Source organism: Corvus cornix, chromosome 1 (genome assembly GCF_000738735.6).
Source record: "Corvus cornix cornix isolate S_Up_H32 chromosome 1, ASM73873v5, whole genome shotgun sequence".
Taxonomy (NCBI): domain Eukaryota; kingdom Metazoa; phylum Chordata; class Aves; order Passeriformes; family Corvidae; genus Corvus; species Corvus cornix.
This window is the reverse complement of record NC_046332.1, coordinates 104,845,269-104,862,789: the sequence shown is the minus strand read 5'-3', so window position 1 is coordinate 104,862,789 and position 17,521 is coordinate 104,845,269. Positions and strand designations below refer to the sequence as shown.

Genomic DNA, 17,521 nt, shown 5'->3' with positions numbered 1-17,521 from the left:
GGTTGTTCAGCCTGGGGAAAAGGAAGCTCGGGGGTGACTTTAGCACTCTCCTGGCCCGAGAGTGTAGCCAGGTGCGGCGCGGTCTCTTCTCCTAGGCAGCCTGCGACTGGATGAGAGGACACAGTCTTAAGCTGTGCCAGGGAAGGTTTAGGTTGGACATTCGGAAGAATTTCTTCACGAAAAGGGTGAGTAGACCCTGGAATGGACTGCTGGTGGAGTCACCGCCCCTGGAGGTGTTTAAGGAAAGACTGGACGTGGCACTCAGTGCTGTGATGTAGTTGACACGGTGGTGTTCGGTCATGGGTTGGACTCGATGACCTCAGAGGTCTTTTCCAACCTAACTGATTCCGTGATCCTGTGACTGATTCTGTGATCTCCGAATACCCGAATCTTCTTTATAAAGGCTGCAAGGTAACACACCGAGCCATGCTGCGGGGCTGCGGACTAGCGTGTGCGCCCTTTCGGCACTCCGGCACCTCCCTTTTGTCCCGCAGCAGCCCTGAGGCGCCGTTCCCGCGCGGCAGACAATGAGCATCTGACCGCCCGCGCTTCCCGAGCGGCGCCGGCCCCAGGCGGGCGCGGGGCGGGGACACCGCTCGTGACGTCACGCCGCGGTGACGCCATCGCTCCGTCGCCGCGCGCCCGGCGCCGCCATGTTCAAGGTGAGGAAGGGTCCCTGCGGCCGGGCCGGGCCCGCGCCGCTGGCAGCGCTCGGGGCCGCGCCGCCGCCTCCCCCGCTCCGCCCGCGGGCTCTGCCTTTACCTCTTCGCAGGCTCTTAGTTCCACTCTCCTTGCAGCTGCTTAATCGCTCCTTTTAGCGCTTCAGAACCGCGTGTCCTCCGTGTTGCATGAAAAGAGAACGTTCCTTGCTTAAACTGCGCCTGGGATACAGCCGCGCGCAGCTGTGTTGCCGCAGAGCTTGGATTCGTCCGTGCAGATCACATTCCTTCTTTACAGCTTCTTCTTCTTTTGAAATTGCTTCCAGCAGCGCGGAGCTGTGTTACCGTAGAATCTGGGTTCGTGCAGTTGTCGCTTGAAAGCGTCGACTCGGGCTTGAGGAGTGTCCCTTTAGTGCGTGAAGGTTGTCCGTGAAGCCTGCGAAAAGCGCGGTCCGGGTTTCGCTGTCTCAAAGGTCTTTGCCTCTGATAAGAGCAGCCCCAGATCCCATCAGCCTAAAAGCGAGCTCTGTGTGTCAGTAGGATAGTTGTTACGGCTACTTTTTAAAAAAAAAACAACCAAAAACCTGGTGCTGCTCGATTGTCGATACTCAATTTCCTTGGTACCACTTTCTGTGTCAAATATTGATAATATGTCTAGATACCAATATCCTGAGTATACCAAATACTAATACATAACTGAAACGTAAGTTGCGTCTCAACATGAGGAAGAACTTTACATTGAGATGGCAGAGCACTGGAACAGACTGCCCAGGGAGGTCGTGGAGTCTCTGGGGATACTCAAAGCCCACCTGGACATGTTCCTGTGTCACCTGCTCCAGGTCACCCTGGCTTGGTGGTGGGGTTCGACTGGATGATCTCCAGAGGTCCCTTCCAACCCTGACAATTCTATGAATCTGTGGTACTGATGTGCTGAGCCTTCACTTGCTCTGCTCTTTTCACAACTTTTTTCTTTTCGTGCTTTAATGTTGTGGCAGCTGCTGGAATTCTTTTGTTCTCAGAATCATTGAGAATTCCATAATTGATACTGAATTGTCATTAGAGGGGTTATATGTGAACCTATGCATTTAGGCAGTATGCATAGTATGAGTACTTTTTATACAGCCAGTGAGGATTTAGGTGCTGCAGGCCAACCTGATGTTATGCCTCTGAGAGCCAAAGGGGAAGGTGGCTTTTTGTCCTTTTTTTGTCCAGGGTATTTGTGCTTCAGGGACAGGAGTGTTCAAGAGTTTGGATTTTGGTTTTATGTTTTTATAGTTCAGGTTGAGAAATAGGAGGAAGAATAGAAAAAGAAGAGAAAAATGAAGCAGTTACATACATTAGGGCCAGTACCAGCCTTCTCAAAAGTAGGGTCAAGCTTTTCCTATGTGGTGTCTAAAGACAAACTTGAATTCTTCAGCTAGAGAGGAGTAAATGTATCTTTTTTACTTAAAATAGCTGCAGAGCACTGCCAATAGAAAAGAATGTCAGCTCTGCTTTTCTGATACTGGCTGCATGGCTGTAAGACTGGCAGGCTGAAGGCACAGCTCAATCAGTCAAAATGTTTACTAAACCAGTTGTTTTAGTAATACATGGTTAGTATGGAATTCAAAAATGAGGTCCTAGAGGGAGTTTTGGAAACAAGAAGTGCAGCAGTTGATCTTTCATACTCCCAAATAAATACCTCTGTTTGCACAAATATGCAGTATTTCAGCAGCAGTTCTGTCTGTCCCATAAGGCTGATGTAGGGGACCATTGCAGTATGACTTGAACAGCACATTTAAGAAGAGATTCAACTTGCACTTTTAGTGGTTAATTTCATTTTGCTAAGAAGTAGAACTGATGGAAAATGTCTGCACTTCAGTATCTTGATAATATAAACAGTTGACCTTTTCAGTCTGAGTAGTTTTGTGATTGCCAATACTGTTTTGTGAAACCAAGGTGCTTCCAGTGTTGTGCTCTGCTGTTTGTGTCTTTATATAAAAATCTCAAATATTTAAAGCATTTGGATTTATGGTTTCTGCTGGTGACGCTTAGCACCATTTACTGTTTGAAAACATATTTCAGAATGAAAATGCATTTAGATTTTTGCCTTTTCAGTGTCACAACAATTTTGCAGTGAAAAAAGGAAAGATTGAGGAAATAAACTCTACAGCTGTTAATGGTTAGTAGCATTTGTTTTTGTCCTGGCTAACGGAAGTATGTGAAAAGTGTTTAAGCAAACACTATTAAAGATTATCCTTGTCTTTCCTTGGCTGTGAAACAGCTGATCCAGTCACTGTGGTGTTTCATTTATAGTGCTTTAGTAATGAGTCCATAAATTCAGACAAGGAAAAACTTCCATTGTAAGCAAGTTTTTCCATACATTTTGACCCATCAGATCCCTTATGTCTTCCAGAAAAGCAATCCTGTGACCTAGTTCTTGTGTGCTGTTTTCTACGCATAAATGAACGTTTTCAGGAAGTTTGACAACTATATCATCTAATTTTTAGTTGGAGGCGTCTCTTGGTTACATTTAATAAACATTCCACCTGCAAAGCAGTGGAAGAAATTTAAGCTGCAAATGCGCAACTGCTTACAAGAAGCTGATGAGGTCTGGATAATTTTAAAGCTGTTTTCTAACAGTTCTGGAACAAACAGAAAGAGCAATTGTGCCGTGGCTGGGCCAGTTACCGCCGTTACAGCACGAAGGACGTGCTGGTTTGACCACGGCTTCAGTCTCACAAGCAGCTAGGTCAATGCAACAGACCCTATTAGTTCCGAAAAGGAAAAGGCCTTGCTGCCTTCTCCTTTCTCATCCCTTCTTCCCTGGACCACACAGTTCCTCTGGTGCTTGTCAGGCTGTTTCATGGATGGGTTCAATTTACTAATCCCGCACAAAGCTCTCCACTTCTCTTTCAGGATTAATCTTTTGCCAAATTGGCAAGGTGAATTGCCTCACAGTGGAAGCATCCGGCCACCAAAGCTAGGGCAAGGTGAGCAGCAGGACTTCTGGGAGCCAGTGCTGGAGAGGAGCCACACGCCTCCAGTTTGGTGTTAGATCCACTCGTACTGTAACCTGATCCAGCAAAAACCAGGCTGTTGTAACTCTGCACGTTTCCATGAGCAGTAACAGGAGTATGAGACATTAAAAGCTTTCCCACTGACATTTCTGGAGTTATACTTTGCTGTTAATAAGGATGTGCATTTGCTGGAAAATGCTCTCTTGGCATTCTTGGTTTACTGTGCAGCTAAGATTTTTGTCTTCTGTTTTTTAAGTTGAAGCAGAATTTCTCATTAAGAAATAAAATTTAGTGTAGGTCCTGAATATTGGAAGAATTATATCCACCTTACTCATGGTGGTTGTATTGTGTGATTGGATTGAATTTAGAGTATTCAAAAAACAGTCTAGTAATTGGTGTTTCTGACAGAGAAGTAGGAGACATTCCTAAAATTCTTAGAAAGTACTGATTTTGTTCTGGTATTTATAGCTGTAGGTCTTATTGTTTTCCTAAATGTAGATGCAAATATTAAGTAGAAGTAAAACACTGAACTTCTTGGTACTAACTATGGAAAAATTGAGGTATTATGGGCATTCATGAAGTTGATTAAAATATTAATATAATCTTGCTATTTAAACTGAGGAAGTTAATACAAAAATTATTTCAAATGAGAGAAAATGAGATCTTTTTTGTGAGATGAAAACTGGTGAGATTAGCCTTTATTTCTTCTAGATTAGTGTTTATTTCTACTGTGTCTGTTAGCCTTAGGCTTTTCCAGCTACCATCTGGAGTCATTTAGATGTTACCATGTGGGTGCCTGAGAGCATTAGGTTGTGTACTGCTGACCGCCCTTTCTCCTAATTTCCAAGCATCTTAATATATCACTTTTTACCATGTAGAGGGACATAAACATTGTCTACCTGGATATGTTCAAACGTGTTGCTGTTTTGTTTGCACATAATGATGTACTTGTCTTCCTATAATGTTTCCAGGTAATTCGGCTGGGGGCCACCCCTGTCAGCCTGGGCTTGCTCTCTATCCAGGTTTATGCTGCTTCTTCAGAGAAGACTTCCAAAAAAGAGTTGCTGAAAATTGAGGAGGTAAGTGTGGTTAGAGCCTTAGTGCTCTTCTATCTAAAGAATTCTGAAAAATACTTATTTTGATGTGTGAAAGCATTTAGGTACATCTTGTCACCTTTTGTATTCATGCCTTGATATTTGCTTCTCAATTTTCCACAACAGACACATCTGTATAGTTTTGCTTTTACCTGGGCATCACATTTGATGTTCTTCACTTGATAGTGCCAGGCTTGCTTGTGTGTAAGATCTTTTTCCTACATAAAAGCCTTGTATTCTTCATTCAGAAATTACGTTTTCATGTTTGTAGATTTACTTATTGGTATATTTCAAATCCACAGGAATATTTTCTTTGCTTTTTATCCAGATAATACCACTTACTTTTTGCTGTAAGTACTGTTGGTAAATTCTAATAAAAATTCATTTATGTTCTCCACTAAAACATGAAATCAGAGTGTTTTATTTCTAAAAACATTCTCTTTTTTATGATCCAAATTCTTGTCTGGCAATACTTTGAATCCACTATAGTAGCCTACAGAATTTTACCAGTTTTTCTTTATTCACAGTATTCAGACCTAAGCAACAACAAATACAATAAGTAGTGGTAATAAATACCCGCTATATCTTCATTTCTTTAAGATGTTACAGATGTCTTGCTTATAAGTAGAGCTTTAAAATACCCTGTCAAACTGTAGATTCACCAGCATTGTTGCACAGGCTTTTAAAAGTCTCCAACATTAAAAAAAAAATTAATAGAAGTAGTTCATAACTAAATCCAGCTTTATATCCATGAAAGCGTGCAGTTGTTTAAAGTTGTTTCAATCCAAGCTGAAGTGTTGTTACATAAGCACTAGAATTAAGTTAGACTCGTGTTTGTGCATACTTAGGTGTTTTGGCTGTGTCTGCATGGGCAGTTCCCTTGTACAGAGTGAGAGGAGCCGTAGTTGCTGTGGGCTCCTGGCCCTCCCTGGCCCGGGAGCCTCAGCCTGGGCTGTCGCGTGCCCAACCTCTGCTGGCCTGAGTCAGGCGTGAGGCAGCAGCGTGGAGTTCATGTGAGCTGAGTAATGGGCTTGCCATCAACTCCAGCACAGCAGAATGTGCAAGCCATGGAGTTTTGGCTGCCTTTCTTGCCATTCACAGGGTGTTAGTTTGGATCTCTACTGTGTCAGCTGTCTAGTTTCATAAAATATATGGGAATTTCCTTATCTCCGAGGCTTCTGTCCCTGTGCCAGACATTGCTGTTAGGTTGTCCAACAGGATCAAAGTTCAGCTTGTGACTATGATTGCCAGGGATGACCAGGTTTCCTAGGGAAATGAGGCTGAAAATCCTTGTCTTTCAAAGTATTATGGGAAATCTAGCTGCGCAAGTTATCAACTTATTGGAGAAATTCTATGTAATTTTATGTTATGTTATGGTTAGCAGGTTTTTTGATTATGACAGACAGTTCTTTTCCAGCTGATCATGAGAAGAGGGCTAGCTAGCTACATTTTAATGCAGCAATACTTGCAGTCATCAGTTTATAATAAACTACTAAATGGAGTATAAATATGGTATAAAATATAAGCTTTTTATACTAAACATCAGTGTAGTATATAAACTGCTCGAAATTTTAATATGTTTTGTTTTGATCTGAACTTTGCTGTTCATCTTCAACAGTACAGACTTCGGTCTTTTTTTTTTAATGGAATACAATTTCAAATATGCTTAGGTAATTGTAGTAAATGTTGTGATTCTCCACCCTAAAGAGGGTGGTTTAGCATTTATTATGCGCAGGTGCCCATTGCTCGTTACAGTTCCTCTTTGCTCAGTGCCAGGGTGCCATTAGTGCTGTCAGTTGCTGATGTGGTTAATGACCAAAGGTTGGGATGTTGTACCATTTTCCTGCTCAGTAACAAACAGGCACATTTGTATTGGATGTTACCTTTGTTAGAAGCTGCTTAGGCTCTTTAATGATGGCTTGTGCAAATATAGAAAATGATTGATTGTGATTTCTAGTACATTCAGTATGTTAACTGGGAACCAGAAGTGCTGATTAAGGTGAGAAACATTTTTCACAATTATGTTGTGTGTTCTTATTAAACTAGTTTAATATTAATTTATAACTTGTGACTTGGATCATATAGCAGCTATGAATGAATTGTATAGCAGTTAGAAGTCATCTTCATCATAATTATGTGCTGTATAATTAAACTTTGCTCATAATGGTTGTCTCAGAGCTGTGTGAATTTTTATTATGCATTGTTTATGTAGTAAGCACAGTGTTAGGTGTTCTCTGCTTGGACTGTTCATGCCCTGAAGACCTACTTACAGAATTACACCTTTGTTTTTAACATCTTGTTTGCTAATATTCACAGCTGTCACTGTACTCCTCCCCAGCTCGTGAGACTAAATATGTGGAGAATCCCAAAACGGAGTTGGAAGAGGGAGTTTCCCGTTTACGGCATGTTATGGAGCCATATACAGCCTGGTGTCAGGTATAATGGTTTGTATTGCAGCTGGTGATGGTTCGGGGATAAAGCTCCAGCTGGCATTGTGGTTTGCTTTTTCAGAGTTGGAAGTAACAGATAGCAGCAAAATAAAAGTTAATAGCTGTAAAAGCATTTCTCAAAAATGCTGCATCACCTAAAGTTTTCTGCATTGCTTAAAATTTACCACAGTTCAGGTCATATTTTATTTACCCTCTTGTCACACAAAACCAGTTGTGTCTCTATACTAGCTGAACTAAACCCTGGATTTAGGGGTTCACCTTCCAAAAGAATGAAAAGAAAATTAACTAAAGCATAGAATTGTTTTCTGAAGTGAACTTTAGGCTTAAATATACCTAGAGGTAACTGAATTTGGCACTTTTCTGTGGCTGAGGAAGATAGGATAGTGGTATTTGCAGTTTTCATGCTCAAGGAGGCCTTAAATTATCAAGCAGTGTGTTTTGGAGCAGCAAAACCAAGTTGCCCTCACTGCAACTGTGACAAAACACAACTTAGCAAAAAATAAATCAGTGTTTGCTGAACTGGAATGTTGAGGGAAGGAATGCAGCTCTCTGGAAGAGAGAAAATCCCATACCACTAAGCAGTGGTAAACCTAATCCCCAGACCTAGCCCCAAAACCTTCTCATATCATTAGGTAGTATGTTTAGAGTAAATAGTCATTAAATACAAAAACAGTCTCTGTAGCAGAGAGGAAAACCAAGATTTTTGTAGTCAAGGCCTAAATTGTTAGTATTAGATTGCAAAGCCCCAGGATGGCTTTCTTGCTTTTTCCTGCTCAGGAAATGTTGAGTGTTACTTTTGAAGCAAGGGCATCCTTGCCCTGTGGTTGCCTCTTGGCAACTTAAGTCGAGTTGCTGCTTTTCTCTCTGGCTGTTATGAATCCCCTTAAGGTGCAAGCTGTTTGCCCAGCTCTCCATTGAAAGCCAAGCTGTGCAGATCAGGGTGTCCTTTCTGCCTGGAAATTCTCTTTGGTGGTACCTTTAATAGGATTGAAACATTTTTGCAGAGTTACTCAATCTAATGCTTCTGAAGTGCCACCAGCAGGAGCACTGGCTGCAGTTTGAAAAAGGAAGGGGGGCTTTCTGCAGGATAGTCAGAGCTCTGGCCTCCTGAACACATGGGTTTTGGTTGGTTGTCTGTGTGACCCTAACTGGGGAACGAAATTGGAGAGGAGGTTAGTTCCCACTAGGACTAACTAAAGATAAGCCTTTAACCTTGCTTTATGTCTTGCTAACCTGTTGTAATCCTGTTTGTTTTATTTTTTTTGTCTGTCTGGTGATCATTGACATCAGATGTGCTCTTCTGCTCACACACAACAAGCCATTTGCTGGCAGTGGTTTACTGACTCATTTTATGAAGTGGGCACGTAAACTTCATGGGTTTGGGGCAACCTTACTTGCCTAACTGTAGTCGGAGGTAGCTTTGATTTTGCACCCCCTTCCCATCCTTGCTGTGTTGAAGAAAGTAGTATTTAGGTGTGTCTTAGTTGTCTTTAAAATCAAAAATAACCCAGGACAATGAGAATAAAATTGGTTGTGTTTGTATATCCATTTTACTTTTTCAAAATTAGTTAACTATAGTGGAAATGCAGCTCAAAACCTCATGTAGAAATGGGCCAGTTGTGTTTCAGCTGTGACAGAAGATCAGACTTAGTCTCTGGCGTCTTTAGAGCAAGTTTGTCTTAAATTGGCTTTTCGTAAGACCAGTAGCCATTTAGAGTTATGCTGTGTGTCACATGTTAACACTTTTTCAGTCTCATGACAAATGAGGTTTTTTTATATCACTCTTGCCAGTGAGGAGATGAAAGTTCTAAAGATATTATCCCCATCCAGATGCAGTTCAGGTGGAATTGCAAGACTATTCTCTGCGTTAGCTTTGGGCATATATGTGTATGAATTTGTTCCCTAATTTTTAGTCAGCCTTACACTGTGTCTCTGTAGGATTATTAGCATAAATAACAATCAGCAGAGTTCTTTTTATTGAGATTTTCTCTTCTGTTTTGATAAAAGGCAATGTGAATTCTTCCTGAATATTTTCAGTCTGAAAAAAACGGGGAACTAGTCTGTGGGGTTTATGCAGTGTCTTTGATTTACTTTGGACATCTATGGACATCTCATTTTCCAAGTCACTTCAAAATGCAGTCTTGTTAGCCTAAGACAGTCTTCTGGAAAGTGGAATTTATCACCTTGCAGAATGAGTCACATACCCCTGTGAAGTGTGAAGAAGTAGTTTATTGCAATATTATACTTCTTTTCTTTGCATACCTCAAGTATTTTTGCAATACCTACATACACTGAGAAACCTGAGATAATTCTGAGTTGCAGCTGCCTGATCTCAATAAAATACTGAGATTGACATCTGTGCTTTGAAGTATTATATTTCATCTTTTCCAAAGACTGCTTTGAGAAAAATCTGTAAGTTATGCTAAATGTAATGTTGAGCAAGCATAGCCCTGTAAGTGAAGGGCGGAAGTGGGAATAAAAGTAAGTTATTTTAGGGACCCATCATTTTTTTCTTTAGTGTTTTTTTTTGTCTCCTTTCTTTGTCAGGTCAGTTACAGTCTATAGGTAATATTTTAGTTACTTGGTATCTATTTACCCTTGTTCTCTTTTTTTTTTTTTAGGATCTTTATGCCAAAGCTATGCCCAAATTAGAAAAAGCTGTTGAGCATGGTAGAGGTAAATCAGCTTAGTTTTCTTCACTAGCAATTTAAAATGCAGGACTATGCTATGTCTTTAGTTTAAAGGGAATTCCATTAAGCATCACTGTATGTATAATTTCTAATGCATTTAAAACTACTTTATTTCCACTGTGTTTCTGTTTGAATTTCCTTTGTGGGTCACTTATGACACTACATTTCTAAACAATTAAAACTAGAGACCAGCATTTATGTTTATCAATGTCACTAAAAATTAGTTATGCAGGAAAAGAAGGGGAAAAACCCTCACAATTTATTCCCAGCCAGCTGTATTTGCTTGACTCAGCCTGTAGCAGTATTTGCTTGACCCAGCTTAGTAGCTGAAACCTACTGTAAAGTATATTACTTGTTGCTAGCATTAGGTCTTTTGTTTGTAATGTTTATCCTTGTCATTTTGGTTTTCTTCCATAGATCTTAATTTGTTTTTGTGAGCATCCTTTCATACTTATGCTTACCAGGACTGAGCATGGATGCTATGTAGAGCACATTTCAGATACTGCACCTCTTTTCTTTAAACTTAGTGGTTTCAGTCCTTTGAATTCGTTTGCATGGAAGATTTTCCATAGTTTCCGTTCCCCCCACCAGACTCCCATCTTCAAGTGCACTTTGTTTTTGCTGCGTCTTTCCATTGTTCTGTGATGTGGTTTTTGTACAATACTTTCCTGAAACTAATTCTTGTTAACATGTAACTGTAAAATGCCGTTTTGTGAAGGTTTTTATCATTTAATTTGAAAAAGACATGATTGAGATGCAAAAGAGGAAAACAAAACAGATGGCCCAGGAGCAAAGACAAAGCTCCTATGAAAATTGATAAATACAATACAATGCTCAGTTTCATTCATGTGTCACTAGAGAAGATCTCAAAGGCTTTGAATTTTTTGCCAGCATATCTAAAATGGGCATGATAATTAAATGTGTTTTGATAACTCTTTGTGTTTTGTAACAATTGCCAGCGTGTATTGATGATTCCTTATCACAAAAACACTTTCACATTACATTAAAGCACTTTGTTCTGGCTTCTTTTCAGAGGGCTATGAATTTCTCCAAAAACCCCCTGCTGGATTTTATCCAAGACTTGGTGTGATAAGTTTTGCTGGAATTATTGGATTGTTTCTTGCTAGAGGTAAGTGAGAACCATTTGAACTGGTTATGTTACGATTTTGGGTAATTTATTTGTGGGTTTTAGGGTACTAATTTTTAATTGTGACAATGAGATCTGACTAAACTGTACAAGCATGTTTCTACAATGTTGCTTCAATTATAAAGAAACTTCATGGAAAAGGTGTTTAATAACCAACAATTATTGGTTTATCCCTGCTGTATTTGTTACTAGAATCTAGTCTTCTGTATTTCCCTGTTGTAGCTTAGTATAACAAAAATGGGGAAGGACTGGTTTGGTACTTTTTAGCCTAAAAATATTTTTAATTTTTGAAGTTCTTGATCACATATGGCCCTGTAGAAAACAACAGGGGAGTGAATTATGGTAAAATACAGATGTTCCTGAACTATGATGTTTGTCCAATTAGGTGTATATTTGAGTTTCTTCTAAGTATTATGTGTCCAGGCACAGAACTGCTGCAGATGGTGATTCAGCAAATAGACTTGTGAACTCTGGGTGTACTATAAATACCTGTACATTTTGCACTACAGAAAAGTGATACAGTTAATTTCATCACCCTTGTTGAAGAAATGTTCATGCTTTCCTAAAAAGAAGCGTTAGTTTAAGAAATGTTAAGTGTGAAAAATTATTTTGTGCTTACGTTGAGATATTCTTAATGCAGTGAAATGTAGGTAACAGAACTTTAAAGCTGTAGAATTTAAATACCAGTGAGGAGATGGTTTGGACAAAAATAAACCTTTGTGGGGCCTGAATGTGTTGAACAAACTGGAAGAGTGTGCTTGGCTGTATAGAAATTAGAAGTGCACCTCAAAATACTTAATTTTCCTGTGAAGCTGGTGAAAGTAGTACTTTATTTTTTTCCTAAATGACAGCTGCTCACTAAGTAGAGAATACAGTATTCAAAGTTTAATCATGTGAATATTGTGCAGTCATCCAGCTTGGTTTAAAATGCCATTGGAGATAATTAGTTTTAACCTTGTGTTGCAAATGGAGTCATGCACTTCACTTGTAAGAGAGAGCAGCAATGTGCTTATTGATACAAAGCAATGATGTAAAAAGATTTGACAGCAAGGTTCACCTGATCAGTTAGTGCATAGAGGACAGGTCAGACAGACCTGTCTGGGGAGGATCGTTGAGTCACAGGGTTCAGAGACAACCTCCTTCCTTTCTAGACTCCTACTCCGAGGAGCTCAGGTGAAGCTGTGTCCAGGCCTAGTCCCAGACTCGGTCAGCAGTTTATGCCCAAAGGATTATATGTGCACAGTGAATCTAAGATATGATCTTAGTGAAGCTTACAATGTTTAGCAAACTATTAGGGAGGCCTCTACTGATCAGAGTGATTATGTTTCTTAAGAAACTGGTAGGATGGAAGAGAAAATACACTAAACTGTATTTAAGAGAATTGTATATAAATAAAATGTTGGGGCCATTCAGCTGTCTTGGTTAACAATGGTTTGTGTTTGTTGATTTTTTGTTACAAAACAGGATCAAAAATAAAGAAGTTAGTGTATCCTGCAGCTCTCATGGGTATCGGTACCTCCCTGTATTACCCTCAGCAAGCAGTTGCTATTGCGAAGGTCAGTGATGATACCTTTCTTTGGAGAAGTCTCTTTTACTTTGATTGTTGCCTCCTAGCTTCAAATTAACTGGTCATCCATGTTTAAAAGCCATGTCAGTGGCAATTAACAACATTTCAGTTATTTTGTCAAAGCAGATGCAGTCTGGGCTGAAAGACAATCGGACATGTTCCTTTCAGTGACTTTTTTTTTAACATCTGCAGTAGTGTCTTCAGTTAGAGGAATGTCATTTCCTTTCAGAATCTCTAACCTCATGTAACACTAAATTAACATAAATATGCTAAGTGAGTATGGTTTGTGTGTTTACTTACAATACTAAGGAAGCCTGAAATATCTTGTGAGCAAATGAAAACAGTGTTTGAAATAAAAAAAAAAAGAGTTCTATAGAGAAGTCATCATAACATTTTGAGATAAATGTTATTGACATTTTCTGCCTTTTTTTGGTTAGGGTTTTAAGAAAGATAGCATGCATATTCTGGAATGGGATAAGAATTCTGCTGCAAACTTACTGGATGCCTTCCCTGTTCCTGGATTTGTTGTTCCAGGCACAAAGAAACACGTTAACTTGCAGTTGCTTAAGAGAGTTTCCTGTGAGAGCAAGAACTGAAGAGACCACAGAATTGCTTACAGCCCCTGCTGATGTTAGGTCATGTGCCTTGCTCTCCACACTTAGTGGTACTGGCAGATTCCTCAGTTCTCCACCACACTGTGTTTCAAATCCAGCTTTTAACCACTCACAGTGCACATACTTGTATCTTTCAGAAATTCTTTATGTTTCAGCCTTTGGTAAATTTGCTATCTAGTTGTTGGGCACTTGCTAATAACTCTGAGATGTCAGAATGGTAATATGATATTCTCAAGAACATATGATGTTCTTTAAAAACTGAAAGGTCATTGACTTAGGGAGAGTCAAAACTGCTGAGTTTGAACTCTGCCAGTGTGGTGGTACTCTGATCTTTGATGGAATCTTTTTTTAGTGCTTCCAGGATTCAGATGCTCTAAATACAGATAATTCTGTTGGCTTATTCTCAGAGAGTGAAAATTATGCAAGTGGCAGGAAAAAAACCCATCAAAATTTAAGAAGCGTAGACATTTCTGTTGGAAACTGTATTAAAATTCTGCTTGCCTTCTGAACAGTGAAGTGGGAAGTGATTGAACACTGTTCAAACTGATGTTACTGTTTTTAAAGAAGCTCAGTTCAGGCTTAACTATGGATTTGCTGCTAACAGCTTCACAATATTTAGTTTATTTTATGAGAACTTTGAAGTGCATGATTGCTCTTTGATTAATTCACAGTTCTTAGTTTGACTGTAATGAAAAATCTGATAGGAGATTGGAATAGGTTTAGCTTTGTTGACTTGGTCTGGACAGTAGACGTATGAATTTGGAAACTTCTGTGGGGAGAGTAATATCCTAGATACTGTTTTGGTTCCTCTAATCTATCTTGTGCTTTTCTTAAAAAAGCGAAGTTTTAAGCATATTATATCTTACCATCCATAATTTTTAGGCTTTAATCTGAAATTGGAAACATCTTCCTCTCTATTAATTATTTTTAAATGTTTCATAAGCCTTTCAAAAAATGTCTGTAAACCTAGAAAGGAATGTCTGCAGTACAAAGCTCACTTGCCAAGTTAATAAAACAATATAGAAAATATTCTGGAACATAAATTTTAATTAGTTATTTTATTTTCTATATTATGTTCTTTTATTTTTCTTCCACACTTAAGTACTTCATCACTGCTTTTTCTTTTACAGTTGTATAATTCCCTTCATTGGGTCTTGTGTTGTTTATTTTTTTTTTAGTTTAGGGGTGTTTTGTTTCCTTCCCACTTTTATTTAAGACTTTCCAATGGAGAGTTGGAAATAAACATGGAAAAATGTATTTGTAGTTGAGGTCCAACACTTAATTCTCTGGAAGTAAAAATTTTTCTTTAATTAAGCTGTATGAATTCCTAAGTGGAGTTGTGGCAGCAGAGTTCATCATTGGTAACAGTTTTGAGACACTAATCGTCTAACTGAAGATGGAAGAAATGCATAGACTGTTATTTTTTTTTCCCTGCTTTAGTAATCATTCTAATGAATCACAAATTTGTAAGGGATTTATTTCCTTACTGCCAGTATGACTTTACTTTTAATAACTTCGAACAAAAGGTCAGACTGTGTATGTGGTAAGGGAACTGAATTTAATGCTAAAGTTTATTTTATTCTGGTGGAACCCTACTTAGTGTTTTGAAATGGTATTGCTTTCCAGATAATCATAATATATTCAAAATACTTTGTATTTACTGTGGCTTATCTTCCATCTGGAAAGAACTTTCCATTATGTAGTTACTTAAACCACTCTATCATGAGAATTAAATTTTGTCATTTGTTATTAGAACCTTTCAAATTTACTAAAGTACTGTGTGTTATGCTTTCATTCTTGAAAGAAATAAAAGCTTCCCAAAAGCAAGTTTTGTTTCTTTGACAGCAGACCACATTATTTCTATGTCTTTTGAACATGTACCTTGTCCTTTGCTTAGATCAGTCTGTAAGGCATAAACAGCTGCACTGGCACAGCTGAGAGCAGGACATGATTCCAGGAACTGTGAGTTGAAAAGCAGGAGCTGTGGTCACTTGATCCATGTTTGCTGCCGAATGCTCGTGAAATGGCACTTTGACTGCTTTGTTAACAGTGTAAATGTAGAAAAACCAGTGGATTCTCAGTTTAGTTACCCAGCATGAAATGTAGATAAAGAATTGCTAACTAAAATTCTGTATGTGTGTAATTGTGTGCAACATCCAGTATAGTCAGTAATGCGTGCTTATGGTGCTATGTGGGATTAAAATATGGAAGCTCTTCTCCATGCACATTGGGCCTTGGAGACCCCTGGTGCTACCCCAGTAGTGCCCAGTATGGGTGTTGGTGGCCCATGGTCACCCCGAACTTTCAGAATCCCACTGAATCTGAAACCACGCGATCTGACTTTTGAACTTGTTTGTTCAAACTTAGCATACAAACCTGCTTACAGTGCTGCATTCAACAGTGATGGTATTCTAGCATGTTGACCTTGTATCTTGCCCTTCCAGTCTGCCTAGAACTGTATTTTCCAACTGTGAAAGTATCTGTGAGTCCTGGGTCTTGGGAGGTTTGTGCACTGGTGAAACATTGGTTGGTTTTGGCAGACTAAACTGTCAGGGTTGCTGTACCTTGTGATGTAGCTGCTTAATCCAGTGACATCAATGACCAATTTCTCATTTAATGCAATTCTTACATCACTTGGTCCTATGACTCCTAAAATAAGAACATTTTCAAGTTTGTACTGCTAGGCCTTTAGTGTGCTTTTAAATATTTTAATGGAGTGTTTTTAAGCAGAAAGAATAAAATAGCTTATGGAAAGTTGTTTTTCTCATTTTATATTGGTAGCTGTCTCTTCAGTAACATTGCAGACAAAACCAGCACTTTGTTTATTGTGATTATTCTTCAGTCCTGGTAGGTTTGTACTGTTTGCACAAGCGATCACCATCTTTTCAGATGAACCCGCTACTTTGTTGAAGTGCTTGAGAATGAACCCTCCTGATACTGAAAAACAAAATAGCTCTCTATACCTGTAAAATTTAAATTGGCCAGTTCTGGAGATTTAACTGGTTCACTTGCTGTGCTTTTTTCTGATGACCCTTTTCACTTTCGCCTATAGAGAAAACTCAGTGCATCCAATGGACTTGTTTAAACCAAAGTAATTGGTCAGATATGGTGACAAAAAGGCTACTTTGTATTTAAGACAGCCTATGTTTTGGATTTAGTTGTGACTTGGAAGTGTAGTTGCTGATTTGGGTTTGTTTTCTATTAATTCTGGTTATTCAATAGCCTCTTTTGTAAGGTAGCAAGCACATGGTATCTGCCCAGAAGCACATCCTTGTACCATTGTGTAATAACTGGTGTAATCAGTCTTGCTGATTACAAATCAGACAAACAAGGGGAAGTGGCTCTTCACACCATGTGTACCCAGCACTAGAACCACTTGGCACAAGGATGCTAAAAATTTGCACTTCCCCTTGAACCCCGTGCCAAAAGTTCATAGAAGGGAATTTCCTTGGGCCTTTTTGCACTCATAAAAATCACCTCTGGCTCAGAAAATCTCTGAACAGTGAATTGATGGAGACTGGAAGAAACTTAAAAATGTAATTCAGAAACTTTTTCAGAAACATCAGAAAACTGTTTCAGAAACATTTACGCTTGCCCTGTTGTCAGAGTTTGGGTTTTCCAGCTTTGCCTGCTGTAGAAGATAGGGAAATACCTTCTTAGTGCTTGATTTCATATTTTTTTTTAGTTTAATAGCTGTTTAGTTGGACAGATTGTCCATTTTGCTGTTCTTCATATAGAAACTGATAGTGATATGAAAGTGAGTATAGACCTGAGCCCTGCTATAAAAACCTAACACTCTTTAGTTTTAAAGGGTTATAGATATATAGATATATAGATATAACAGTTCTATTTCACATAAGGGACAAGGGATACTGTTTTATTAGACTTAAGGCCTTTTCCTGTAATAAAATAGCTGTTGGTGTAATATACCAAATACAGTCTTTCCTAGCTATGTTCTGTTTTGGGAGTTGACAGCTGGTTATTCACTACAGCCATCTATCAGCAAGTTCTAAAAAAACAAATAAGAAGAAAATTAAAATTGCAAAATAGGGACAAACTTAAGTAGGGTTTTTTTGGTCTTTGAAATGGATATGGTTAAATTAAGAAATACTTTGCTTATGTTAATTATGTTGAATGTCAAATACTAAGAAAACCAGGATTGTTTCCACGCAGCATCATTCCCCTCCTGTTTGTACAGATATATTCTCAGGTAGTCTTCATATAGTTTTTAGCACATTATTTTTTCTTATTCCTCATGTGACCTTTTTTTCCCAAGATGTTTATTAATGCTGTACATCCTG

General features: G+C 38.9%; 1 protein-coding gene across 3 annotated transcripts in view; it reads left to right on the top strand.

Annotated features, from left to right (window-relative positions):
- The first annotated feature begins 571 nt into the window (after positions 1-571).
- APOO (apolipoprotein O) overlaps positions 572-17,521 on the top strand; it is a 29,933-nt gene continuing 12,983 nt past the window's right edge. Inside the window, exons 1-6 of one of the 3 annotated variants that reach the window (XM_039551644.1) lie at positions 572-662; positions 4,630-4,737; positions 7,069-7,188; positions 9,824-9,878; positions 10,926-11,021; positions 12,504-12,595. In XM_039551644.1, the coding sequence (XP_039407578.1) occupies positions 654-662; positions 4,630-4,737; positions 7,069-7,188; positions 9,824-9,878; positions 10,926-11,021; positions 12,504-12,595 (480 nt within the window). In that variant the 5' untranslated portion in view covers positions 572-653. Of the gene's footprint in view, positions 663-710; positions 2,821-4,629; positions 4,738-7,068; positions 7,189-9,823; positions 9,879-10,925; positions 11,022-12,503; positions 12,596-17,521 lie in introns of those variants that run through there. The other 2 variants (XM_010394505.4, XM_010394506.4) reach the window with 2 other exon arrangements.